This window comes from Quercus lobata, chromosome 9, assembly GCF_001633185.2.
Source record: "Quercus lobata isolate SW786 chromosome 9, ValleyOak3.0 Primary Assembly, whole genome shotgun sequence".
Taxonomy (NCBI): Eukaryota; Viridiplantae; Streptophyta; class Magnoliopsida; order Fagales; family Fagaceae; genus Quercus; species Quercus lobata.
The window spans coordinates 26,655,687-26,683,543 of record NC_044912.1 but is presented as its reverse complement, the minus strand read 5'-3'; the positions used below and the strand labels follow the sequence as shown (position 1 = coordinate 26,683,543).

General features: G+C 36.3%; 1 protein-coding gene across 2 annotated transcripts; it reads left to right on the top strand.

Annotated features, from left to right (window-relative positions):
- Nucleotides 1–328: 328 nt before the first annotated feature.
- Nucleotides 329–27,596, top strand: LOC115959132 (5'-3' exoribonuclease 4-like). Of its 2 annotated transcripts, XM_031077436.1 has the most exons (23): nucleotides 329–730; nucleotides 1,019–1,095; nucleotides 1,351–1,533; nucleotides 1,625–1,744; nucleotides 1,844–1,906; nucleotides 2,022–2,138; nucleotides 2,607–2,810; nucleotides 4,006–4,083; nucleotides 8,142–8,219; nucleotides 13,767–13,859; nucleotides 13,956–14,024; nucleotides 14,114–14,209; nucleotides 17,303–17,373; nucleotides 17,685–17,813; nucleotides 17,907–17,983; nucleotides 18,074–18,114; nucleotides 19,688–19,762; nucleotides 21,074–21,231; nucleotides 23,193–23,297; nucleotides 23,393–23,468; nucleotides 24,181–24,263; nucleotides 24,791–25,932; nucleotides 26,098–27,596. In XM_031077436.1, the coding sequence occupies exons 1-23, from the start codon at nucleotides 451–453 to the stop codon at nucleotides 27,066–27,068; spliced, it is 4,386 nt and encodes a 1,461-aa protein (XP_030933296.1). In that variant the 5' UTR covers nucleotides 329–450; the 3' UTR covers nucleotides 27,069–27,596. The 2 variants fall into 2 exon arrangements, with proteins under 2 accessions (XP_030933296.1, XP_030933295.1); XM_031077435.1 differs by having other exon boundaries at nucleotides 24,791–27,596.
- The last annotated feature ends 261 nt before the right edge of the window (nucleotides 27,597–27,857 follow it).

The window sequence follows — 27,857 nt, the reverse complement described above, 5'->3', positions numbered from 1 at the left end:
CAAAACTCTAGTATATAAGACTCGAGATCTATATGTTATAAAAAGGTTTTTCCCGAAGCAAATCGAGTCTTAAAGACTCGGTTTTTGCTTTGTAGAAGTTGAGTCTTTAAGACTCGAGATCTATGTGGTGCAATGTGTCTAACTCAACAAGTGCAAAACAAGTCTTTAAGGCTTGAGTTTCAAAGAGATCTCAAATTTTTAAAACTCGAGATGCTAGTTTGTTTAATCTTTGAGTTAACTTACTAGGTAGGACCCTTATACTAGTCCCCAAATTCCATCTTGCGTTTTTCAAAATATTGTAAAGAACGGTATGTCCATAATAACAGAGGATATGACACGTGAGCATTGAAGTGGCAAACCAGTAACCGGAAAACTCTAAAACCCTAACAATAACCCCTGCCGCATTAAACAACAACAACACAGTTCTCTCTCTCTCTCTCTCGCAAAAAAATGGGAATACCTTCATTTTACAGATGGCTTTTGGACAGGTACCCGCGGACGGTGGTGGACGCCATCGAAGAAGAACCGCCGGACGCCACCAAGCCGAACCCAAACGGCAAGGAATTCGACAACCTCTACCTCGACATGAACGGCATCGTCCATCCCTGCTTCCACCCCGAAGGCCTGCCGCCTCCCAAAAGCTACGACGACATTTTCGCCGCCGTCTTCAGCTACGTCGACCGCGTCTTCTCCATCGTCAGGCCCCGCAAACTCCTCTTCCTAGCAATCGGTCACCACTCACAACTCAACCCCCTATTATAACTGATTTAATAACTGAATTTGGGTAGTTAGTTAGTAAGTATTGCAGCATGAAAACACAATTTTGTAGCAGTTTCAATAAAGCTCAATGTGCTGCCATTTCACCAAAAAAAAAAAAAAAGGCAAAGTCGAATGTTTAAAATCGTTCTTTTTCTCCATGAAATCGGGTTGCCAAAGGGATTTTTTTTAATAATATTATTGATAATTCGATAGTTGGGGGTGGGGTGATTTATATAACTTGTGTGATTATTATATGCAGATGGTGTAGCGCCGCGAGCTAAGATGAATCAGCAACGTTCTAGGCGTTTTCGGGCAGCTAAGGATGCAGCTGCTGAAGTGAGTTTCTTCATAATTGATAATTAATTTTTACATTTGTTGCCATTTTTTTTGTTAGTTATTTTCTTATTTAATGGGCAAAATTTAGTTACGGTTTCCCAATTAAATTCAAATACATTGTTGCATTGATCAACGAAGCACAAACAATGTTTTTTTTTCTCAAGCAGAATTAAATTCAATAAAGCTATTGATTTTAACCTTTTTATACTATTTTATACCTATGAAATTTCATTAAAAAAAAAAAAAAACTATTAGGCTGCTTCAAGAGAGAAGACATTTGAATCTGAAGAAGAAAAGGCAGCGTATTTGGAGCAGTGTAAGAAGATGGACTCAAATGTGATCACACCCGGAACTGAATTCATGGCATTGTTGTCATCGGCTCTTCGTTATTATATACATTTGCGGATGAATAAAGATCCTGGGTGGCGGGGAGTTAAGGTAAACGGGGGAGTGTATCGGAATGGTCTTTTACTCTTTTTGTTTCTCTATCTGTTTCTGTACTAACTTGCGCGTACATGAGTATTTATAGGTCATTCTTTCTGATGCCAATGTTCCCGGTGAAGGGGAGCATAAGATAATGTCTTACATTCGATTACAAAGAAATCTTCCGGGATATGATGTAAACACCAGGCATTGTCTGTATGGATTGGTAAAGCTGTTGCTTATTAATGTCCATATGTATTTGAGTTTTAATGTAGATGGCATGTGGGTCTTGTAATATGCGACTGATGTTATGTTTTGTTTTTAGGATGCGGATCTTATCATGCTTGCACTAGCTACCCACGAATTGCATTTCTTTATTCTGAGAGAGGTTTGTGTTTTCAGGGATATGTTCCGGGCTTATTTGCTGAGAATCTATTTGCTCTTTTCAGTCAGCTTATAAGAAAACCATGGTCTGCATCTTATTTTTTAGTTTTGTGACATAGGATGTCCGTGGAGCAAGATCAAATGATAAACATCAGCAAGAAAATATGAAAAAGTCAAAGGAAATGGAAGTGGAGGGCGAAAATCTTGAAGGTTTTATCTCAAGGCAGAAATTTCAGGTTTTTTTTTTCTCGGTCTCTTCATGTTGTGTCATTCCTTTTTGTTTTTTTGTGGTTTCCCTTGTTCACATGCTTGTTTGTTGTTTGAACAATAAACCTGATGCATTACTGTTCCAGTGTGTGTGTATAACGCCCTTGCTTGCCCCTCAATATTTATTTATTTATTTTATATTGTTTGTGGAAATTCATGGCCATGAGAATGTGTGGATTCTAGTTGATTCGTACACCATGAATTTTTGATATCTACTTTTGTTTGGGTAAAAACTTAATTGGATCTGCACGTGTCATATACAAATATACAGGTTGATATTTAAAATGTGACAGTTTAGGTTGTTCCATCCACATCAAGATCATCATTTTGAGGTTGAATTGCCAATTATTGCCACTGCATGATGTTGATGATCGATGTTGTGCTTTGATTTTAAAATGTTTATATTTAACATTTTCTTCTCTGGTATTTTGTTACAGTTTCTCAACATATTGATTCTCAGGGAGTATTTACAACTTGACATGACCATCCGGGCAAAAAAGAAGTCCTCAAAAAAGTCCATATTTACCAAAAAAGGGAAGAAGAAGTTGAAATTAGAACGCTTGATTGATGATTTTGTCTTCATGTGCTTGTTTGTTGGAAATGACTTTCTTCCCCACATTCCTTCATTGGAAATATCTGAGGTTGGGCACTTGAGATTCTTATACTTTTATATTAATAAATTGTTGGACGTACTAGTTGAGTTCTTAATATTCGTTTCTCCAGTTGAATCCTGATATGCAGATATTTTTATTCTCCTGTAAGTGACTGGTTTCTTAAGATGCTTATCTACAAGATATTATCTACCTATATATAACATATAGTTTATCTGTTTCTGTTTACTTTTGAGGATATGGTCTTTTCAGAGGTGGACCATGGCTGTGATCAGAAGTAATAGCAAGCTAGATTATTTTTCCTGTTGGCTATCTAGAGTTCTTTCACCTACTAATAAGTAATAATAACAAGAAAAAAAGAGTTCTTTCACCTACTCCAACTCAGATAAAGATTAAATCTATGGATTTAGTAGAGATATCCGCTTGTACAGATGATTTGTGATGATTATTTTGTTGGAAACCTTACTCTTTCCCCTCTTATTTTGGTAATTTTGTTTGACACTTTTTACTTTTATGTCATGTCAGAAAGTGAAACTTGTGCTTAAGTCTACTTTGTGGGGTAGTTTATTGGACACCTTGGTGTATCAAGATTCCAAAAAAGGAGACAGTCTGTGTGTGGACAGCCACATGGGAAAATTATTGACGTGATAATTTTATTAGGAGGCATGTTATTGGTGGACTGGTGTTGCATTTGCAAATACATCTGCAAAACTGTGGGTCACTTGCTCTTACATTATGCCAATTGGGAAAATATGGGTTTTATATATTTATATTTTGGTGGTGTATTGAGTGATGCCAGAAGAAGTGGTGGAGGTGCTATTTGGTTGGAATAATTGGTTTGGCAAACATTGTAGTTCTTTGGTATGGGCTATGGTTCCCCTATACCTAATGTGGGTAACATGAAGGGAGAGGAACCATTGCACATTCAATAGCGTGGAGGTCTCATTTAATGAGTTAAAATCCTTTTTCTTTAGAAATTCATTCAGTGGTCTTGCACTCTTGGGTGAAGTAAATGAATTCATTTGTTGAGTTCTTAGATGTAGTCTTTCTGAATGTAAATATTGTTGAGTATACATCCTTTGCGTACAAACCTTCTTCCTTTTCAAACTATTAAGAGTATTCATAATGCGACTAGTCATATATTTGTACATGACCTAGACCTACTTTGCATAATTCTGCTTGTTGGTTGTAACTGATTCTTACATGTTTTATATTGTTTTTGCAGGGGGCTATCGATCTGCTCATGATGGTTTACAAAAAGGAATTTCGCAAAATGGGAGGTTACCTCACAGATTCTTTTAAGGTGAATAACTATATTTTTTTTCTTACTTTATGTCATATGTCCAGTATCTGATAACCCCAGAACTTGACATGTTCATGCTTTAGCATTCACCCTTTGAAATCCTGCCCCTTTTATTTATTTATTTATTTATATATTCCACTTGAAATTTCAGTTTTCTGTTAAACCTTTTTGGTATATTTTATGTCCTCATTGTGTTAGAAATCTCCAAGATTGAAGTGTTAGTATTATGATCCTTCTCTCCAGTAAGTTTATAATGCTTTCATTATCTCAATCAATCATCATACTAGGTGTCGCAGGTAGATTTGCACCCAAAATTTCTGCCTTGTCATGGCACTAAGTCCATCCTAATTAATCTCTGCCAAAATTTCAATTCACAAGAAAACTTTGAAACAATTTGTGTGAATCAAACCTGCACACCATAGACAGAAATTACAGGAGACTTCTCCCAAGATTTATTACTTTATTATAAATAAAGTACAGAGGACATTAAGGTTTCCTTTGCACAAGACACTCACTTGGGGTATGCCTTAGTCAAATTCAACCATTGAGGCTTACAAAAATATACAAATACACAGAATACACTGTTGTACCCATTTTCCTCACACATGCTTTTGACAACCCCAACAATTTTAAGAACTATGTAGGAAATAAGTGTCAATGGCAGATGAAAAGTAGACACTAGTTGTAAACCTCAGAAACTTCTTGACCCTTGGAATTGAGGAGATTTCCACAATGGGTAAGTTATGACAAGCATGGGGTGTCTTACATGGATCAACTTGTAGGGAGGAAGTCAACAATAGCTATTTGGATGGCGTAAATCCTATGCGTCCAGTAGTAAAAAATTTGCTAAGAGAGTGGAAATGGGATGTAATTTGCTTACAGGAGATGAAGATAACTAATGTATCAAAAGAGATTGTAAGGAGTTCATTTATTTATTAAATTTTTTTTTTTTGACAAGTAACATGAGGAGTGTATAGGTGGAACTTTTTATAAGTATTGCCCCCCAACTATCGAATTATCAAAAACAATTTGTAGCTATGGATAGCTTTTGGACCTATTTAATGACCTTGAATTACTAGATTTTCCATTAAAAGGGGGCTTGTGTACATGGGATAATAATCTAGATAAACGTAGATTTCTCTCTCGATGTTGTGAGAGAAATGTTACCCAGATTTTATATAGAGTTTGTTGCTATGATCGATATCAGGTCATGTTGCTGGATTGTGGTGACTTGCAAAGAGGTAAATTTTATCCAAATTTGAAAATATGTGGCTCCAAGTACTAGGCTTTGTTGATAGGTGCAAGATGGTGAAAAAAGCTATAGATTGATGAGCTCAACTAGTTTTGTCTTGGCTAGGAAACTTCACCAGCTGGTATGTGATCTAGAAATTTGGGAGGAGTTTTTTGGGATATTTAGGTAAAAAAAAAAAAGCTTCAGGTTGAAAGGAAGCAATGAAGATGCTAAGGACCTGTTTGGTAGGAGATTTCAAGCATTGTTGTTCAAAATGATGTGAAAATTGTGGTTTAAAAAGTGTTGTGAAAACACGTGTTAAAGTATTCATAATGTAAAAAATGTGTTTGGTATTATGTTTCAAATAATATATTTTAAAATATGAAAAAACATAATTGTGTGTTTGGTATATGTATGTGTTTTTTTTTTTTTTTTTTTTTTTTTTTTTTTTTTTTTAAAGCTAACAAGTATAGTAAAAGTATTATTATTTTATTTGAAGAGAGAAAGTTCTCTCATGTGGTCTAATCAGGTGGGACCTACAATTTTTAACATATTTACAAAAGTGCCATTGATCAATGTTATTTGAAAACTGAAAACTGGTAGGGGGAGTTCTCTAAATTCTGTGTTCAAAAACCCTAAAATGAGAAACGTAACTCATACACTCCTAAAAGAAATCCCCTACCAAACATGTTTTTTTTTTTTTTTTTTTTGGGCCCACAGTTTTCAGTGTTTAAATATTGAAAACTATTGTTTGAACTACCTTACCAAACAGGCCCTAAATCTTAAATTCTAAACTCAAAGTGAGACTGCTTAGGTATCCTTGGGTGCTGTACCTTAAGAGTTCCTAATTAAATTCAACCATATGACCTTGGAAGTGGTAACTATAAACAATGAATTATATTGGCTTATGAGGCAATAACCCAAATGGTTGTGCTGCATTGACTTATAATAATTTACCTATATATAAAACAAAAGCATTGACTAATAAGATACATGGTTGAATTTAAGATCCTGATAAAATTGGACCACTTGAGCTCGCATAGCAGGTTCATCCTCATATAATACCCCATCCACCTCAACACTTCTAATATGATTAGCTCTTCTATGAGAATTTGCTAATCTATGAAAGAAGTGTGTATTGTTATCTCCTTCCTTCACATACAGAGCACGGGACTTTTGTCTCCAAAAAGTCTCTTCCATGTAAGTTAAAACTTCAATCTCACCTTTAACTTGAGTACGACGAGCTTGATCCTCATGCGAAAGGCCCAGAATATCTTCCTTGGCATCCAAACCCAATAATTCAGACAGCAAACTCTTCTTCTTAAAAGCCAAATCACCAAAAACCTCCTTATTCCACTTTTTTAGGTCTTCTAAGCCAAAACAAAGCTAGGTGATCCCGTAAAGCAATAATTGATCCACCACTGTTGAACCTTCTAAACAAAACCCTCAACCTTTAACCACATGTTCTTAAACTTAAAAGCATTGCGCCCCCTCCCCACAACACTGGATTCCACCAAAATCGGACAATGATCAGAAATAACACGAGGAAGCACCCTCTGGGACACATTTCCAAACTGATCCTCCCAATCAGCAGAGACCAACGTCCTGTCAATGCGGGACATAGACTTCAGTTCAGAATCCCTAAACCAAGTGAAAGAAGCTCCCTCTAATGGTAAGTCACTAGGAAATTATTCTCTATGAAATCTGAAAAAGCAAACATGGCTGGGCTGAAAGAGTCACAGCCAAGTCTCTCGCAAGGATATCTAATAACGTTGAAATTACCAAATAGAAACCAGGGGTTGTTCCAACGAGTACGCACCGTTGATAACTCCTCCCACAAATCAGCCCTATGAAGGTCTGCGATTGGACCATAAATGCCAGTAAAAGCCCGTTCAAAACCATCCAAAACACCCCTAAAAAGAACACTAACCGAAAACTGACCAACCAACACATCAATTTTCTCGACCACCCGCTTATCCCAAATCAGCAAAACCCCCCCAGATGATTGAATCGCATCCAAAACAGCCCAATCATTGAAAGGACTACCCGATAAACTTCGCAAGACAGCAAAGTTAATCGAAGAAAGCTTAGTTTCCTAGAGACAAACAATATCACACCTCCATTCCTTAAGGAGATTCTTACAAACCTCTCTCTTTCGGGGATTATTCAACCCCCTGACATTCCAAGAAAGAAGTCTTAAAGTCATTTATAACTGCCAATAGCCCCTAAACTGTTCGATGATACTCTATAACGAGAAGAGGACCCATCGTAATTTACTGTGGAAACTAGACCCCGAAGTTCTCTAAGGCCTTTCTGACCAGGTTTAATAGGTCTTCAACCACTCCCCTCATTAACAACCTCAAGATAATCTTGTTCAAGAAGACGAAATAAAGCCACACATTGAGCTTCATGTCGTACAATAGGAAAACCCACCATTTTGCAAAAACTTCTCATCATATTGGACACCCATATAGACTGTGCACCCTCCTCCTCATCATATTGGACACCCATATAGAAGTAACAATTAAGGAATGACATCATTCTAACTAATGTTGATATCATATTCTTTATTGGCTAGTAGGCTAGTTGAGCCTTGGTAGGCTTGTTGATGTTCTTGCACCACTTTATAAGGTGATAGCTTATAATCTCCTTACAGCTGTTCAAACGTGCAGCAGAAAGTGCAATAAATATTTAGTTATACAATCTGTCTTTGCTTCTGGCAGCATGTTCCTTTTATCTCTCTCTCTCTGAAAATTTGCATATAATTAGTGTTCCATCTCCACTTTCCAGCTTATTGATTTTTTTTCATCCCATTTTTCATTAATAGGTAAACTTGAAACGTGTGGAGCACTTTGTCCAGGTTTTGGCATCTCATGAATGTGCAATTTTTAGAAGACGACGCCAGGTATCTGTTTGAGATGCTTCATATGATGAACATGTATTTATATATAATATTTTATGCTACCTTCCCTCATTGCAGTGACGTTTGATGAGCAATAAAATTTTTCTTGCAATCAAAACAACAGACCCAAGTACACAGCAAATGTACTATGGGTGCAATACATTTGAGATCCCAAAAAACAATGATCAAACAAAACAGGAAGAGAAGAAAAAGAAAAAAATTGTAAAGCTAAAGCTCCATTCGAGCAGAGAAAGAAAGAGGAAAGACTTAATCTCTAGAATAGAATGTTTGCATCCCCCAAAACATCTAGCATTCCATTCTTGCCAGTTACACCACATAATGCAATGTGGCACAAAAACCCACAAAGCTATATTGTGATGCTGACTGGAATTTCCTTGCCAAGAAGCAAACAACTCAAAGACCTTTTGCGGCATAACCCAGTGAATACCAAACAAGCTAAACACCATTGTCCACATGCTATAGGACAATGAAGAAGAAGGCGATCCATGGATTCCCCACACCGTTTGCACATACAACATTAGTCTTTCACAATAATTTTCTGCTTCCGGAGATTATCTATAGTTAAGATCTTCTCCCTCAATTGTCTTTCCTTGGAAAGGTATATGGAGAGTTAAGGTCTCTAGACGTGTTTTTTTCTTTGTTTGGTGTGTAGCTTGGAATAAGATCCTAACAGGTGATAATCTAAGATTGAGGGGCTTGGATTTTGTGGATTGGTGCATTATGTGTCGCCAATGTGGGGAGACGGTGGACCACTTACTTCTTCATTGCGAGATGGCGGTTCGGTTATAAAGCTTTGCTTTTATAACTATTGGAGTGTTGTGGGTCATACCTAGATTGATTCTAGATATGCTTTTTGGCTGGTGGAATTAGTTAGGGAAGCATTCATCTTAGATCTGGAATTTAGTTCCGTTGTGCATACAATGGTGTCTTTGGAAGGAACGAAATCGACGGACTTTTGCGGATTTGGATAGTTCCGGTGATCAGATACTTGCATCTTTTAGTGGAACTCTTTTTGATTGGTCTCGGGCTTGGGGACTCACGACTAGTGATTCTCTACCCTCTTTTCTTAGCTCTCTTTCTCTTTTGTAATTCTTTTGGTTTTTTTTTTTTTTTTTTTTTTTTTTTTTTTTTTTTTTTTCCCTGTTTCTTTTTTCCTTCTTGTATTTCTCTGGTTTGCTTTGTGTTGTTCGTGCATAGAGTAGCCTTTCGTATATATATCATTCTTACTTAGAAAAAAAAAAAGATCTTACCCAAGGCAGCAGACCATGGAAAGAATGCCACTTGAGAAGGGACCTTCTCTTGCCACACCATTTTCCAAGGAAATGATATGGCATTAGCAAGGGATAGGGAATGATAATATCCATGAACCTCAAAACCTCTAGTCTTAGTGGGCTTCCAACAAATTTGGTCTAAACCATTGCCCCGCACAAACGTTGAATAAATTATGTCCATAAAAAAGGCTAAAGATTCTGATTCCCAATCTTGCATTGGACGAAAAAATTGAAGATCCCAGTGAAGCCTACCATCAGAGAAAACCATAACATTCGCTACTGCGGACTCTTTAGACCGACTAATGCTGTAAAATTACAGAAAGGCCTCCTTGAGGGGACAGTCCCCACACCACTCATCTTGCCAGAGGTTCACTCTAGTACCATCTCCCACATCAAACCAAATGAATTTGGAAAAAGCTAACCTACCTCTCCTAATTAATTTCCAAAGAGAAACACCATAAGGGTTTGATACATCTTTAGTACACCAACCCCCCATTCACTCTCGTATTTTGCCTCAATAACCCTCCTCCAAAGAGCATCTCTTTCAGTCCCATTTCCCTACAACCATTCACCAAGCAAGGCTTGGTGAAATCTTCTCACACACCAAAATCCTAACCCACCACTCTGCATTGGTTCGCAAATTTGAGACCACTCCACTAAATATGACTTAGATTCATAACCAATGCCTCTCTAAAGAAAATCTCTTTGTTGCTTCTCAATACAATTGGCCACCTTCACTGGAATAGGAAGGAGAGAGAGAAAATAAGTAGGCAAACTAGAAAGAGTACTCTTAATAAGAGTTACCTTGACCCCCTTAGATGGTACATTCTCTTCCAACTTGCTAATCTCCACTCCATCTTCTCTAGAATTGGGTTCCAACTTCCAACTCATCTTATCCTTCACTGCAGTGACTTATTCTAGAAGCTTGGAGAACTCAACTCATATACATTTCTTTCCTCACATTTGTTTGTCCTGACAACTGCATATTATCCCATGCTTAGCCACTGTTCATGTGATTTTTGTATGAAAATCATTAATTGATTGTATTGAGAAAATGCGGTGGCTATGTGCTATGAAATTATTTGCTCAACTAATTAACAAAGGATTGTACCGTAAATTAGAAGTCATTGTTGTGGCCTTTTTTTTTTTTTTAGGAGAAGTAAGAAAAAAACTTTTTAAAAAGAAAGTACTACTTCATTCGAAAAAGATGAAGTAGCCTAAAAAACATATGTACAAGAAAACAACAAAAATGAAATTATGTTCAAGATAGAGAGTCTATGAACAAAGGAACGGAGTCACTAGATGTGAATCCTTGAGCACAAGACCAATCATACAAAGTCCTTGCAAACAGTACTATGAGCTGATCCCCTGATCGTTCCAAATCCTCAAAAATTCGATTCTTACCTCCCTTGTTTTCGGTCTTTCTTATGTTCTAGCCCAGTGGGAAGGTGGTTAGCTGGTTGGCTTTAGGCTGTTGTATTAGGGCAACTATGTTGGTCCAGTTTGGTTTTAGTTTTAGGGTATGTTTGGATGTACCGAGAAGAAATAGCTGCTCTCTCCCCATACAAACGTGGTAGGGGATTGGGAGTGTGTAAGCTAGGAAATTTTGATTAAGTCATGCCGGGCTATGGAGATATCTGGTAGAAATAAGTCATCTGTGGAGATCTGTTGTATCCTTCACATACAGGGGGGACTGGAAGGATGGTCAACAAGGGAGGTAAGAAGTACTCATTATTGTAGTTTATGGGGATAAATTTTGCAGGGCATGTCTAGTATAAGGTAGGCAAGATGTATGGTGTGGAGATCAACCCCTGAAAGAATTGTATCTTGAATTATATGTCATTACAGCTAACAAAGATGCTTCTGTTAGATCTTTTGCTTGAAGGCTTCCCCTTGATTGGAGGGCATGGCCATGGAATGGAAGATTTTCTCTTGATGTTAGTGATTGGGAACTAGAGTCAGTTGACTCTCTGTTTAAGGATTATGTTCTAAATTTCCAAAGCAATGAGGGTCCCAATCGAATGAAGCAGAGGTTAACTAGTTATAGTCAGTTTGATGTTTGCTCGTACTACCAGGCTTTAAGAGGTGGAATAACATTTCCTTGCTAAAGTATTTGGTGTATTAAGGCTCCAAAAAGGGTTTTTTTTTTTTTTTTTGTTTGTTTGTTCTGTGGACAGCAACACCAGGTAAAGATTCCATCCGGTGATAATCTTATCAAGAGAGGGATTACGCTGGTAAATCATTGTTGCATGGTAGTAGTGATTAAATTGTAGATTATTTGGTCCTGCGTTATGACATTGTCTATGACTTGTAAAATTTTTATCTATTATGCTTTTGGGTTCAGTGGGTAATGTAATGTCAAATAGTGTTGTTAAGCTACTTTCGAGATGTAAGAATTGATATGGGAAATATTCTTCATTTGTTTGGAATTGAGCTTCGTTATGCCTTTTGTGAACTTTGTGGGGGGAGAGAAATCATTGTACTTTTGAAGGTGTAGATGCCTTTTTGATGATAGCTAGAATTGTCTTTGTTAGAACCTTGTTTGAAAGTTCTCATGTTTTGGGCCATAGTGACATATGTTCTATTATAGACTGCATTGGTTCTCTTTCTTTTAAATCGTAACTTTCATTTATTCTTTCTTGCTAGGACTATGTGTATATTAATATGTACATGATTTAGTTCCTTTTAGTTCCTTTCCAAGATAGAAATGAAGGCAAGCTGTGAAGCTGATAACAACAACTCTGGGACAAGCGTCACATAGATTAAGTTTAATTTGAAAATAATTATTTTTAGGTGATGAAATAAATGTCAGCTGACCCTTTAATAGATCCTTGAAGGCTTGAGTACAGGAAAGCATTTGGTTCTTTCTTGGTTTTGTGGATGTTCTTGGAGTCATCTTTTGGTCTGGATTTTTTAAGTGTTTTATTCTGTGGATGTTGATAAATTTTTGCTTTTCCGCTCCTCCTAACTACTTGTTTGGCCTCAAGAATGGGATAGAAAAAATTCAGTATGAAGATAGATGGGTCGGACACCTTGCAGGATCTTAGATCGTCCTGTTTTTGGACAAAAGAAGACCTGATAATGTCCTGGTAATGGAAATTCTCAGTTTGCACCCTTCTATACTATGTTTTCTGAGATTTTCTGGAAATGTATTTGGAATAAGTGAGGAATGCGTAAGTTGTAATCTATTATATTGTCTATATGTGAGAAGTGTGGAAGATTTTTGCTCATTGTCTGGTTAGATTCTTTAGTGATTCAAATCTACTGGTTAGGCGTAGATATTTTTGCTCTTGTATTCTTATGGGCTTTTCCAAGCCTTTTGAATTCAATTCTGGCTGGTTGGTGGTGTGAAGACAGATGATCCAGAAAACACAAGTTTTTTTTTTTTTGGATAGGTAATCAGAAGAAATATTATTAATGAAATAAGTAGGAAAAATACAAGTTGTTCATTATGATGAACAACAGGAAACGAAAAAAAAAAAAACCCAACTACAGCAAGAAAGAAATCATGAAAAAACACAAAAAAAAACTTTTATTTTAATTTAGTACTATTTATGTTTGCAAGTCAATTGTATATATATGTTTTAAGTCATAGTAGTTTATTAGGCTATTAGTATTTTAATATTTGGAAGTAAGGTTAGTAATAAGGCAATTAGGTTTCCTATGCCAATTAGAATTAGGGTTTAGCAATCCTTTATAAGCAAACTATTGTACTCTTTTCAAGGGGGATAATGGGATTACGATTTTGATGAATGAAAAAAATGGCCTTTTGGTTTCTTTGGTATGGTGCAGACTCTAGTTCCACCCTAAGTGCTGATTTCTAGTGGTTTTCCTCGCTTTATGTTGACTCCTAGGTCATATCCCTTTATTTTGCTGTCTTTTAATTTTACTATTCAATTGTTCTGGTTGTCTTGCGTCACTGATCTACCTGAAATGACCTCTGCAAGGTTTGGAATCTTTATATGGGCCTACGCATGCCTTAAGTAGTCTCAGGCTGCATACAACCCTCATTATTGTGCTTGGTACAGCATCCTGATTGAGCACCTTCATTTTTGTACTCAATTTGAGTGATAAATCCACTTTTTATTGTTTTTAGTATGGTAGAAAGATTTTCAATTAATATTTGACAAGATTTTCTAGAACCTGAGTATATTGTAAAAGGTAAAAAACAGTTATTTTCAATGCAGAAATTTCAGAATATTTCATATTTTTACAATCTGTGGACTGATAATGTCTATAAACAATGTCCATTATTCAGATGCAGAAGGAAAGAGGACTCCGCTATCGACGATTTTCAAATAAGAAGAATACCCGTTCTTCAAGTAACCTTATAAGTCAAAATCATCGTAATGTGAGTGTACTATATAATCAAACTTTGAAATTATAAATTGAGTTTTTTACTTGTGAAAACTGAGAATTTATAAAGATTTTAATGTCTTTGAACCAGTCAAGTTCTGTTGAAACTCAAACACCAATCAACTTGTCATCCGTTGGCACAAATGCAGTTGTGGATGAGGTTTACTGTTCATTTATACTTTTTAGATGCCTATAAATTTCAATGTGAGTGGTCTCTTGTATTCATTTAAGCTCTTGTTGCTTTGACAGATTAAGCTGGGGGAAACAAAGGGTTGGAAGGAAAGATTTTATGCTGAAAAGTTTGAGGTTGAAACTAAAGATGTCGAGAAAATTCGGAGACATGCGGTTAGAAAATCTACTATGAAATTTATCTTACTTGAATTCTATGTTTGAAGAATCTGTCCTGCCCTTGTTTTTCACTCTTTATAAGTATTTCAAAATTTTGAGCTCAATGCCTAGAAAAAAGTTATATCTGGAAATAAATTTTTGCTTTATCCCTGCTGGCCTGGTGTCATAAATGATGCATGTGCATTATTAATTATCCATTTAGTGCAAGAGGAAATTATATTTACTGCACATAATTTTACTGTATTTAAGCTAGAAAGCATGGGTGCAGCTCTAGGGCCACTGCACCGACACCGGACTCGTGGCGACGCTCCTCCGACGCGCCGATTTGGCCTTTTTTTTTTTTGATTTGCGCCGATTCCAGCTGATTCGTGCCGAAAGCAGCCGAAATTGGCCGAAACTGGCAGAAATCATGGCCGAAATACATGTTAAAAAAATAATAAAAATAATTGTGGGTTGTATTCTAATTTATGAATATTATGTTTTAGTATGCTTAGCAATATATAGAAAATAAAAATAAAAATATTTTAAATAATTTTTTAATTGCCGCACCTGCACCCTACTTTTTCAAAAATTACCGAGTCTTGCACTTGAACTTGAATCCGAATACGCACCCGTGCTTCATAGTATTTAAGTTATTTCTACTTTAATTTAAAACTGTGAATTTAGGAGTGGTTTGAAAGAGTTAGAAGGAGATAAAGCTCTAGGTCCTAATGGTTTTTCTATGGCTTTCTATCACCATTGTTGGGGAGTTGTGGAAAGAGATGTTTTAGCTGTGTTTGAGGAGTTTTATCAACACAGTAAGTTTGAAAAATCTCTAAATTCAACTTTCATAGCCCTAATCCCTAAGAAGAATGGTGCCTCCAACATCTAAGATTTTAGACCTATTAGCTTGGTGGAGAGTGTATACAAGATCTTGGATAGAGTTTTGGCAAACCACTTGAAAGAGGTTTTGGATCAGCTGATATCTGAGTCTCAGAACAGTTTTGTGGGTGGCAGACAGATACTTGATTCAGTTCTTATTGCTAATGAGTGCGTGGATAGTAGGGTGAAGAGTAAGATTCCGGGGGTTATTTGTAAGCTGGACATTGAGAAAGCCTATGATCATGTGAACTAGGAGGCTCTTCTAGATTTGTTGAAGAGAATGGGATTTGGGGTGAGGTGGTGTAGGATCTTGGGTTGCTGGATTGGGTCTTTGCCCATGACCTATCTTGGTATGCCATTGGGGGCGTCCTACAAGTCCCCCACTATTTGGAATCCTATATTGGAGAAAATCGAGCGTAAGTTGGCTGGTTGGAAGAAGATGTATTTGTCAAAAGGTGGAAGACTGACGTTGCTTAAGAGTACATTATCTAGTCTTCCGACTTACTTTTTATCTCTTTTTACAATCCCTACACATGTCGCCAATAAAATTGAGAGGTTGCAAAGAGATTTTTTGTGGGGGGATTCTAAGACACATTTGGTTGGATGGGATAAGGTATGTCCATTTCTGGAAAATGGTGGGTTAGGAGTAAGGAAATTAACTACCTTTAATAAAGCCTTACTAGGAAAGTGGTTATGGTGGTTTGGGGTTGAGGAGACAAGGCTTTGGAGATGGGTTGTAGCTCTAAAGTTTGGGGAAGAATAGGGGGGTTGGACTTCCAAGCTAGATAGAGGGGTACATGGGTGTGGTTTGTGGAGAAGCATCCGAATGGGTTGGGAAGTTTTTAGAAAAAATATTCGGTTTGAGATTGGGGTGGGGGATAGAGTGAAGCTTTGGACAGATCAATGGTGTGGGGATTCTCCACTTCAATTGACATTTCCGGTTGTGTATGGGATTACCTCCAATAAAGGGGCATCAGTGGCCTCTTTTCTTGAACGGTTGGGGATAGAGGAACAGAGAAGTTGGGATGTTCGTTTCATTCGGAGACCAAATGATTGGGAAATGGGTGGTGTGGATGCATTTCTTCGTACTTTGGGCTCTAATTTACCTCCAACTGAGAATGGAGATCGTATGCGATGGAAGTTGTCAAAAAATGGGGATTTTGATATCCGATTGTTTTATAATAAGTTAAGAGGACCCTTGCCCATTATATTTCCTTGGAAAGGTGTTTGGAAGATTAAGGCCCCTCGGCGTGTTTCTTTCTTTATGTGGACTGTTGTTTGGGATAAAATCCTTACAGGTGACAATTTGAGGGGTAGAGGGATGGACTTTGTTGACTGGTATATTATGTGTTGTTGTAATAGGGAGACGGTGGATCATTTGCTACTGCATTGTGGTAAGGCTTACCAGTTGTGGAGTTTGGTGTTTAGTTCTTTTGGGATTTCTTGGGTCTTGCCAAGACTAGTTGCGGATACTCTCTTTCATTGGTGGAATTGGCTTGGAAAGCATTCATCTAGCATTTGGAATTTAGCTCTGCTGTGCTTAATGTGGTGTCTGTGGAGGGAGCGAAATTGGAGGACGTTTGAGGACATGGAAAGTTCCGATGATTAGTTATTGGCTACTTTCAGTGGCTCCCTTTTGATTGGTTTAGGGCTTGGGGACTCACCACTAGTGATTCTCTCCCTATGTTCCTTAGCTCCCTTCTTTGTAATTAGTATTTTTTTTTCTTTTTTTTATCATCTTTTTCTGTTCTTTTTATCTCTGCCTTATGATTTTAGCATGAGGTAGTTTCTTTGAATATACATCTTTTTTCTTATAAAAAAAAAAAGGGGAATGGTTTGATAAACATCCTCTGTATGTTAACCATATCCTCTATTGAATAAATTTATTTTCATTTAAAAAAAAAATAAACTGTGAATTTAGAAAAATTATAGCATTTTTTTTGCTTGATTTGTTTCTTTTTATTGATTGAATTATTGGTTTTTATTTTTAGTTGAAGTGATTGTGTTGAATTGTGCTTTTTATATAGTTTTTCAACTTATATATATATATATATATGCGAGTACATTTATGCTGCACATTCATGGTGATGTGTTTTACTTTTGTTTACCTTCACCTCTGCTTTAATCTGCTGGGCTTCTCTAGGAGCCTTGACCATTGTTATTATCTTTTATTAAAAAAAATATTGTTTTTATTATATACAATTTTCTGAAGTATTGCAATTGATGTAGGTTTCTAAATATATTGAAGGGATATGTTGGGTCATGCATTACTACTACGAAGGAGTATGCTCCTGGCAATGGTAAGTGGTGCTTTCTTATCTTCCATTTTAGAATTTTCTTTTAACTTCCTACTATAGTTGTCATATCACCATTCTTGGTTCTTTCTTCAACTTTTCTATGGCATTGCATTAGCTGCTTGCAGAATCTCTCTCTCCTCCCTCCATTGAAAAACCTGACTTCGTCAATACCTTATCATTGTGCAGTGCTCAATGTATATTATGCAATGCTTATTTTGAATGTAGCAGACAATTTCAGTTCTTGATGACTTGTTCTCATTTTCGTAGAACATCCTAATTTCCTTGCCTAATTATTCTTAGTTCTTGATTTGCAGGTTTTACCCATATCATTATGCCCCGTTTGCTTCAGACTTTAGTGGTGTTGATCAATTAAAAATTGAATTCACATTAGGGAAACCTTTCAAGCCATTTGATCAGTTGTTGAGTGTATTGCCTGCTGCAAGGTTTTCAGTTTAATTGTTTATTTATTAGTATATTCATTTGTTTTTCCTAATTTATTTCTGTAATAAGATGTGACCAAATGGGTGCACATGCAGTGCACATGCTCTTCCTTTGTTTTACAGGAAGCTGATGACAGATATGTCATCACCTTTATCAGATTTTTACCCTACTGGTAGGATTTCTGCTGAGTAGTTTATCGTTTGCAGAGAAATTCTTATAAATTTTACTGCTTTTTAATATCTGATAGTAATTTTTTTGGCAGATTTTGAGCTTGATATGAATGGGAAACACTTTTCTTGGCAGGTGATGGTTGATTCTGTGTGTTAATATTCTGTCTAATAGTGTTGATCTAAACTAATTGTGTCTGAGTTGCAAAAAATTTTGATTATTTTTTTCATAGGTATACCAAGTCATGCATGTGGAGTTATTGATTATATTTCCTGGCTATCAAAACTTATGTCATAGATCAGTGTAGTCAAAGGCAAAAGCTGCTCAGCCTAGTAAAGCAAGGCGCCAAATTCTAAATATAGTTATTAAATATATAATGAACTCAAATCGTATCTTACATATCTAATGCATCAGAATTTTATAATCAAGTGTCTCTTAATTGACATTTGGATTTTTTTCGTTATTTATCCAAAAAAAAAAAAAAAAACTGGACATTTGGATTCTTAAGCCGTTTCAACAATTGCAACAACAAAGCATCGATCTCAAATTTTTTGGGTCAGCTATGGATTTTCAACATATTAGTTTACAGATTAGTTTGGGTCAATTACTTGTATTCTTATTCTCGATTCTATTCTAATTTGAAGTAATAATCTAAGTTACTTTCCTAATTGACATATCCTTTTATTTATTTTTATTTTTTTATTTTTATATAATTTCTACTAATGTTATTTTTTATCTTCCTTTACCTTTTCTCATTCCCTCAACTTAGATCAACTCACTCTTTCTTACTAGTGCATTCGCTCTGCTTTGAACATGATCAAACCATCTTAAGCGACTTTTTCTCATCTTTTCATCAATGGCTATATTGGACTCCTAATGTTTGGACTAAAAATGAAAATTTTAGGGTTCTTTCCAAGGACCGCTTAATAATTTGATTTTAATCTACACTATGGGTGGTCAAAATGTAACAGCTGGAAATTTTTGTGACTAAATAGCGATAGGGCCAAACTACAACTGGGTTAATTCTAATTGAAAGTTTGTCCCTGAAACGCAAAATCTGTCAATTTGGATGGAATCCTAATGATTTTATTTTTTTCAAACTTTAGGGAGTGACTGGAGTCACGTGTGGAAACTGAATATTTGGATGTAACGTAAACCTAAAGATTTTTTTTTAATCCAAACTTTAGGGTGTCAACTGTGACAATTGGTGGTTTGTGGACTAAGTTGTGATAGGACCAAATGACTATACTACCTCTGCCACCTCTTTCCCCAACTCCACCGCCTACATTACCACCTCAATTCCCAATACTAACACCTTTTAGCTATCCCACCGTTTTTCTTCCCACCACCTCCTTTTCTTCAGGGGCCTCAACCTAACCAGCATTATACCCGTACCCCACATGTCCAACAGTCAATTTCCTTTTTCCCAGTGCCACCCAAACCATCTCAACAACACACCAATTCTTTCAATTTAGATGACTAAGCTAAATGACTAACCTTCATTTCTTGCTTTTGTGAGTATGAATTTAGATGCCCTTTTTCTTAGCTTCTTTTAATTTTATTTTTGACAATCCAGAAAGTTTCATACATTTCTCTTCGGCCAATAATTTAATGTGCCTTGTTTTTCTTTAGCTTTGCCAATGTTTGTAACTTTAATGACATTTTTGTGAGTGTTCAATATTTCCTTAATATTACTTTTGATGGGCAGGCTGTTTGTAAGTTACCATTTATTGATGAGTCACGCCTTCTTTCGGAGATTTCAAAAGTGGAGCATACATTGACGGTAATAAGTGAAATCTATGTTACTTGGAATTCGGTTTGAAAGTTTAGTATGGGGTGTAGGGTTTTGGTATCATATCGTATAATTCTTGAATTTCATGACATGAGAATATTGTTGAATAATTTGAACAACTGCACTATGCAAATTTAATTTAAGAGAAAATGCTATATACCTCCTGTAACGATGACGTTGTGCCTGACTTTTCAAATGTTACACTAAACCTTCCTGATTGGACCAGTATGACACCATCAAATTTTCTGACGGAGTTTCACACTTTGGATACACTACCTTTTTCTCCTTGGCTTCTTCATTTGGCTGACCCTCTATCTCTCTCTACTTGTTCCAACTAACTGGAACGTGGCTCTTGAAGGTTTCTGATGGGTGGCCAGCGGCAGCTTCAAGAGAGGTTTTGGGTGGTCTCAGTTGGGTTTGGAGAAGGGGTGTGGCAATTTTTATAATGCTGTGGGTCTATGGAGTTTAGCAGAATGGTTTGATGGTGGGCGGTTTGGTGGTGGTCAGATGCCTTTTTTTTGGGGGGGGGGGGGGGAGCAGTCTGAGTCGGCAGGGCTTGATGGAATTTCTAGGTGGTGTCAGGAAATTGTGTGGTGATGGTCAGGCAATGGAAGATCATATTGTGATTTGTGGCCATGAGGGGTGGTTTTCAATTTTTATCAGATCAAGTTTCATTGATGTGTATTGGATGGCTGGATTTTGGGAGCATAGTTCTCTGGAGGTTTGGCAATGGTTTTGTGGCTTGTGGCTGGCAGTTAACGGGCTATGGTTGACAGTGTATGGGAAATCTGACCAGAATTAGGCAACATGTGTGAAACTTTGTGAATAGAAATGGAAAAAATAATGGTGACAGCTTAGTCCAACGTATGGAGGGTTTAGTATAACATTTGAAAGGTCTAGGGGGTAAAGCGATTTTGACTCTAATCAAGTGAGGTTATATGGTATTTTTCCCTTTAATTATTGATTTTTTTTAAGTCAGGAATTTGAGTAAGATCAGCTTGTTCCTATTTAGTTTTCCACGATTTTCACTGATCGTTTATAATTTAAATGTTGGTGCTATAAGAATGCTCAAAATTTCTGTTAATTTATAGTGACTAAAACATTGCTTCTACTTTCATTTCTGAACTTATACAACAAAATAGTTATGTCAGAAATAATCATACCCTTATTTTGACATGTCAAACAGAGGTACTTCACATACATACTTATGATTTGACATTTGAGAAACTTATTGTCTTATACTCTTAATTCTACTGTCATTTTCTCCTCATTTATGGTTTCTTATATAATATCTTTGTATAGGATGAAGAAAGATGCAGAAATAGTTTCAGTCTGGATGTACTGTTTGTTCATGCTTCACATCCTTTAACAGTGAAGATACTTGCTTTCTGTCAGAGAAAAGCTGTTCATCCAAAGTTTGCTGGCACTAAAGTTAAGCGAAAAATTAATCCAAAATTCAGGTGTGTAATTCACAATGTCACAGAATCTATATTGATTTCTTTTGCTACTGTGATTACTGGAGTGGCTGAAACTGCTGTTATTGTCTCACTTCCTTGAAAATGTGCTCAATGTTCTCATCTTTCAAGTATTAGAGAATCAAGTTATTTATAAGGGAAAATCTGACTCTATCAGGGTTTGTGTGGTAATGTGTTGGACAAGTATTATTCATTTCTAAATAAGTGGTTGAAATATCTGCCATTCTTTTGATGAATGAAATTTATGCTATTCTACTTACTAGAGAATGGAACCTTTTAGGTTTTCAAAACATGCATGGCACTTGCTGGAATTTAAGATGTTCAGCTCTATAATTGGTCTCTGTACAAATAATGGAACTTGCATGGGGTTCAAGTTGTATTCTTTCTTGGGTAGGAGGGTTCTAATTGTAAACCAAAGACTGCCTGAATCTATATTTCACCTTTTTCTTTTAATATTATAATTGAAATATTGAGCTTGTATGTTTCTTTCATTTCTTCATGGCTTGTTGCTTCATGAACTTTATAGTTTAGCTTTTCCTATCAATTTTATGGTTTATTGGATGTTAACCTTTGCATGCAATGATGGGGCTATAATGGGATGGAGGGTGAGGTGTAGGGAAGGCTTGGCTACCTTGAATTAGCCATAAACGAGGCCCGGCTACCTTAAATTAGCCATAAATTTCTTAGGTAAATTACAACTTACCCGCCTGTGGTTTGATTGAAATTTAAGTTGCCTACCTATGGTTTAAAATTTGACACTTTATCCACCTTAGGTTTGACCGAAATTTAAGTTGCCAACCTGTGGTTTGAAATCCCATGATGCAAGTGTTCCATTGGATTCTTTTGATCTTAATTGATCTTGTATTTTTAAGTTTTTTGTGTTTTGGTGGAGAGAGACATAAAAGTTGAGCAAAATTACATATTTAGCTATCTCTTTAACAGAAGTGGGTTATGGAACTCTAACTGAGCTAACCTCAGGCGGATAAAGTGTCAAATTTCAAACCACAGTTAGACAACTTAAATTTCGGCCAAATCATAAGTGGGTAAATTGTAATTTGCCCAAATTTCTTTTTAGATTTTCTTCTTGCTTTCTGTGTTCATCATTTGTTATTTTTGTCATATTCATTATGGGAGCTTCCATTTTTTTCTTTGTTGAATAAAAAACTTTCGAGTTCTTGGTTGAAGAGGCGACACATATTATCTACTATGTATTATGAGAGAGGCCAAGATTCCTTAAGATCATTATTAATGGGGAAAGAAAGTGCAAAGAGATTATTGATCAATGTGGAAGAACTGATCTCTAACAATCCCCTGATCGGTTTGTAAAATAGTTTTGAGAGGGAGACAGTTTTCATTCTTCAGTGACCTACTTCAACTAAGCAACTTGTCTTTTTGATAAGATATTTTTATAAAAGGAGACAAAACTCAAGCACATGGGATACACAAGAGAGTCCCCTTAAGAATTACAAGTGAAAATTTGTAAGATTTACAAAGTTGATAAAAGAACCCAAAAAGAAAAAAAAAAAAAACCCTGCTAATTGAAGTAGACTACTTGTAAGATTTACATTTATAAGAATTTAAAAAAATGTAAACTCAATTTTAGTGCTCATAATTTTTTACTTATATATTTACACATTAATGGAAATGTTTTTATAATTTATTAATTAACAATATAAAATTTTCAAATTTTTTCCTTATGTAAAATAAAAGCCATTCATTGTCCCTAATGGACCTCAAATATTAATAGTCTAATAAGATTTATTTTGACCTATTTTTTCTGATCAGTAAAGAGTAAATGTATTAGAATATAAAATATGTAAAAGAAGCATTTATTTACTTGCTTTTTTGCAATATATGTCTTTCAACTGAGGAGATAATAGGTGATTCTTTTTGGGCTTTTATGTGAATTTCTTGCTAATCAGAAGGTAATTTCTCTAATTTTGCAGTGATGGAATGAATGGGTACATGTATATTTCCGATAAGCCTGTGCAGCCTGTAGAAATCCTTTCACCAATTGAGGACATGGAGATTATTTCTAATAATGAAGTATTGTATGTTCATGAATTTGCTTCACTTGTAGACTAATTCAACTGATATGGTACCATTTCTTTATAACTAATTGCAAATACTGTTCTGTCTTCTGCAGATCAGTCTTCTTCAAATGCCCACCATTCCATTCTCACATCACTAGTATATCAAAAGGAGTAAAAGTGCCTCGCATGGTATGTTTTGGCTCTTTTACTTTGGTTCCATTAAATTAATGTATTCATTCTTTGAAAACTTGGGGACCTCAAATAGGGCCTAGTTATGCTGCTTAGTTGTGTAATATACAGCTCAAATATAACTTCCTCCTCTTATAAAAAACAAGGTGGAGGGTGAGGTCATAGCTTCAAGCTGCATTGGCTGCGAGTTTGACTTACCAAAAAATATTGCTGTGAGTAGTTAGCTGATTAGTATAATTTAAAATCCAATGGGTCAGGTGACTCAGGTAATTTGCTGCATTGGAATCTGAGTAACTCGTTAATATATTTTCAAAATCCCTTTTTGTCAAGTCATATGTTGGATGTCCAGCACACAAAAATTGAACCTATGTATTGTCTTGGACTAATAAAAGAGAATCTTAGGTGCAAGAAGATATTGTTTATGATGCCTTAAGAATGGACATTTTTTTTTACCTCTAAGTTGGTGAGATATCTTGTAAAGTATATCTAAGCGTAAAGTTAAAAGAAAAATAATTTGAGAAAAACATCTCAAAAATATATTCAGAAGGTAATAAATATTTATGCTATTTTAGGAAATTCTATATTGCATATTTTAGGAATGTGTATATTTTACAAAAATTTTGTTAATTTATTTTCTGCATCAAATTTTTTTTTTTTTTCATTGAATATAAGTCCTCATCAATGTTTTTGTCATGCTTTTTGCATTTTCCAGTCTGTCAGGAAGAAGGACATTTTACCTCCACCTGTTTTGTGGCATAAGAAGTCAGCTGTCCTTGGACGCATACATTCTGAAAGGTGAGTATTTCAACTGTTTCCAATTTTCCGGTGAAGACAATTATATGTCCAATTAAATATCTTTCACTTAGTTTCTTTTGAACCATGCCTGAGCATAATGTAATTCACAAGATAAGCAGTAGTAAATATCTACCTATTTAATAAGCATGGCTGTATCAGATCAGGCTTTGCTTATTTAATGCTTCAGTATTATCTGGCATGAAATAAAACTTGCAATTAAACTTCTAAAAAAAATTGTCAGATTGGAAAACTATCAATTAATCAATTGCTTCAAGGATACTATGGTAGTCATTAAAAAATCATTTGTGGCTGAGTTCGCCCAATTCATAGTCCTACATACTTGCCCAATTTTCATGTGGATTAGGTACAAATTCTGTATGACCCTATGTTAAAATGGGCAAAGGTTTTGGTGTCATGGTTATTTTCTTGATAGTACTTGCTGTGTTTTTGTTCTATATAAATAACTGACTTGGATCAGTGCTTTGGTTTGAATACATATCGCTAATATGAGTTCAATCTTTTTCCAGGTCCATCCCTAAGTCAATCTCAGGTCATCTTCTAGCAAAATTAGCTCGTAAACTTCTATCTAAATGTTACCCTCCGAGAAAGAAGTGGGGGTCTATGGAACTGGGTGACAACATAGGTGTGGATGGATTCATATCCCGTTTGAATTTGATTGATACTGTTCCACAGGGTGGGGCTGGATTTTATAAAAACTGCATTTATTGTGATAATGGAGCTCCAGATGAACAAGTTGGTGAGACTGGAGCAAATGGTTTGGAGTGTGGCAGAGTACCAATTACAAATCATGTTAATTGCGAAACACTGATTCGAAGTTTGAAACCGAAACGGAGCAAAGCCATACGTGCAATGGATTTGGAGCCATCAATTTTTGAGTTAGCTGCTGAAGCTGAAAAAAATAGGGTTAATCATGAAGTCCCATATACACATGTTGGTGAGACAGGCACAAATAGAGTGGTATGTGCACAAAATTTGGAGCCAACAATTTTTGAGTTAGTGGCTGCAACTGATAAAAATTGTGTTGATGGAGTCCCAGATAATCAAGTTGGTGCGAATGAGGCAAGTGGATTGGTATATGCTAGTGGAGTTCCAGATAATTGTGTTGATGTCAAATCTAAAAAAAAGAAACGGAAACAGAGCAAAGCCGGAGGTGCACAGAATTTGGGGCCAACAAGTTGTGAGGTAGGGACAGGAGCTGAAAAAAATTGTGTTAATCATGAAGTCCCAGATACACATGTCGGTGAGACAGGCACAAATAGAGTGGTATGTGCACAGAATTTGGAGCCAACAATTTTTGAGTTAGCGGCTGCAGCTGATAAAAATTGTGTTGATGGAGTCCCAGATAATCATGTTGGTGCGAATGAGGCAAATGGATTGGTATGTGCTAGTGGAGTTCTAGATAATTGTGTTGATGTCAAATCTAAGAAAAAGAAACGGAAACGGAGCAAAGCCGGAGGTGCACAGAATTTGGGGCCAACAAGTTGTGAGGTAGATATGGAAGCTGAAAAAAATTGTGTTAATCATGAAGTCCCAGATACACATGTCGGTGAGACGGGCACAAATAGAGTGGTATGTGCACAGAATTTGGAGCCAACAATTTTTGAGTTAGCAGCTGCAGCTGATAAAAATTGTGTTGATGGAGTCCCAGATAATCAAGAGAGGGAAGCTGAAGAAAATTGTGTTAATCATGAAGTCCCAGATACACATGTCGGTGAGACAGGCACAAATAGAGTGGTATGTACACAGAATTTGGAGCCAACAATTTTTGACTTAGCGGCTGCAGCTGATAAAAATTGTGTTGATGGAGTCCCAGATAATCAAGTTGGTGTGAATGGGGAAAATGGATTGATATGTGCTAGTGGAGTTCCAGATAATTGTGTTGATGTCGAACCTAAGAAAAAGAAACGGAAACGGAGCAAAGCTGGAGGTGCACAGAATTTGGGGCCAACAAGTTGTGAGGTAGGGATGGGAGCTGAAAAAAATTGTGTTAATGGAGTCCCAGATAGTCAAGTAGGTGCGAATGAGGCAAATGGATTGGTATGTGCTAGTGGAGTTCTAGATAATTGTGTTGATGTCAAACAGAGCAAAGCCGGAGGTGCACAGAATTTGGGGCCAACAAGTTGCGAGGTAGGGATGGGAGCTGAAAAAAATTGTGTTAATCATGAAGTCCCAGATACACATGTCAGTGAGACAGGCACAAATAGTGTGGTATGTGCACAGAATTTGGAGCCAACAAATTTTGAAGTAGGGACTGCAGCTGATAAAAATTGTGTTGATAACAGAGACCCAGATAAGCATGTGGGTGAGACTGGGGCAAATGGATTGGTACATGCTAGTGGAGTTCCAGATAAAAATTGTGTTAATGTTAAATCTAAGAAAAGGAAACCGAAAGGGAGCAAAGTGAGAGGTGCACAGAATTTGGAGCTAACAATTTGTGAGGCAGGTACTGGAGCCAATTTAAATTGTGTTGATAACCGAGTCCAAGATAAGCATGTTGGTGATAGCGTATCAAATGGATTGATATGTCCTAGTGGTGTTTTGGATAAAAATTGTGTTGATGGAAAATCTAAGAAAAAGAGACAGAAACGGTGCACAGTGGGGGGTGCAGAGAATTTGGAGCCAGCAATTTGCGAGTTAGAAACTGGAGCCAATGAAATTTTTGTTGATAATGGTCTCCAAGATCACCATGTTGGTGAGACTGGAGCAAAAGCATTGGAATATTCTGACGGAGTCCAAAATAACAATGTTGGTGAGAATGGAGCAAATGTATTGGCCTTTGGTTAAAAATTGGAAGAAGTTTGATGAGAGGTGTAGGAGAACTGAATTGGATAAGGAGCTGAGATAATAGGGTCCCAGATAACCATTTAGGTGCAGTTAGATTGGCCTGCCATTCGAATATGGAATGGGACTTTGTGAATGGGATTGGTGGTGAAAAGAAAAGAAACAGCCGAGTTTGCTGATTGGAGAACAAAAGTGGGGGTGGAAAATTAGTCAGAAACTGCCATGATAATGGAGTCCCGGATTGCCAAGGCAAGAGATAGTAGATAGGACTGAAGTTCGGAGAGAGAGGGAGAGAGAGAGAGAGAGAGAGAGAGAAGATTAAGATCCAGATAATGTGTTTTGTGGCACAGCTATTCGGGAGCCAAACTTGTATTACGACATTTTTGGTGTCCTGTACAATTTTGCTGCAGGGAGTAATAAATCATACTGTTTTAAACATTATAATGTTGTGGACTTATGGGTGTCATGTACAATTTTGCACCTAATTTAATTATAATTATTTGATAAACAAATACCCACAGCTTCATGTTACCATTTCATGTACAGGTTTTTATTTTTATATATTGGCCAAAAATAGTATGCATATAAACTTCATATTTGTTGGCCGAATAGTATCATGCAAATAAATTCAATATTTGTTTTCTACCTATAAAAACCGAAAGAGCATATTAAAACTGAGAGCCTTGATCTGAATGCAAGGGGCCCGATTTGGGCCGGGCTTAGGTAGAATAAATGATTGCTAAAGTCATAATCGGCTTGGACACAGATTTGATCTCGATAGTACTATCATTT

What these genes read in the sequence shown, in the direction of transcription:
- LOC115959132 (XM_031077435.1), top strand. Translation starts at nt 451, where the DNA reads ATGGGAATACCTTCATTTTACAGATGGCTTTTGGACAGGTACCCGCGG. An exon ending in AGTGTATTGCCTGCTGCAAG is followed by an intron (nt 17,814 to 17,906) that starts GTTTTCAGTTTA and finishes GTGCACATGCAG; the next exon opens with TGCACATGCTCTTCCTTTGT. An exon ending in ATTTCTAATAATGAAGTATT is followed by an intron (nt 23,298 to 23,392) that starts GTATGTTCATGA and finishes TGTCTTCTGCAG; the next exon opens with ATCAGTCTTCTTCAAATGCC.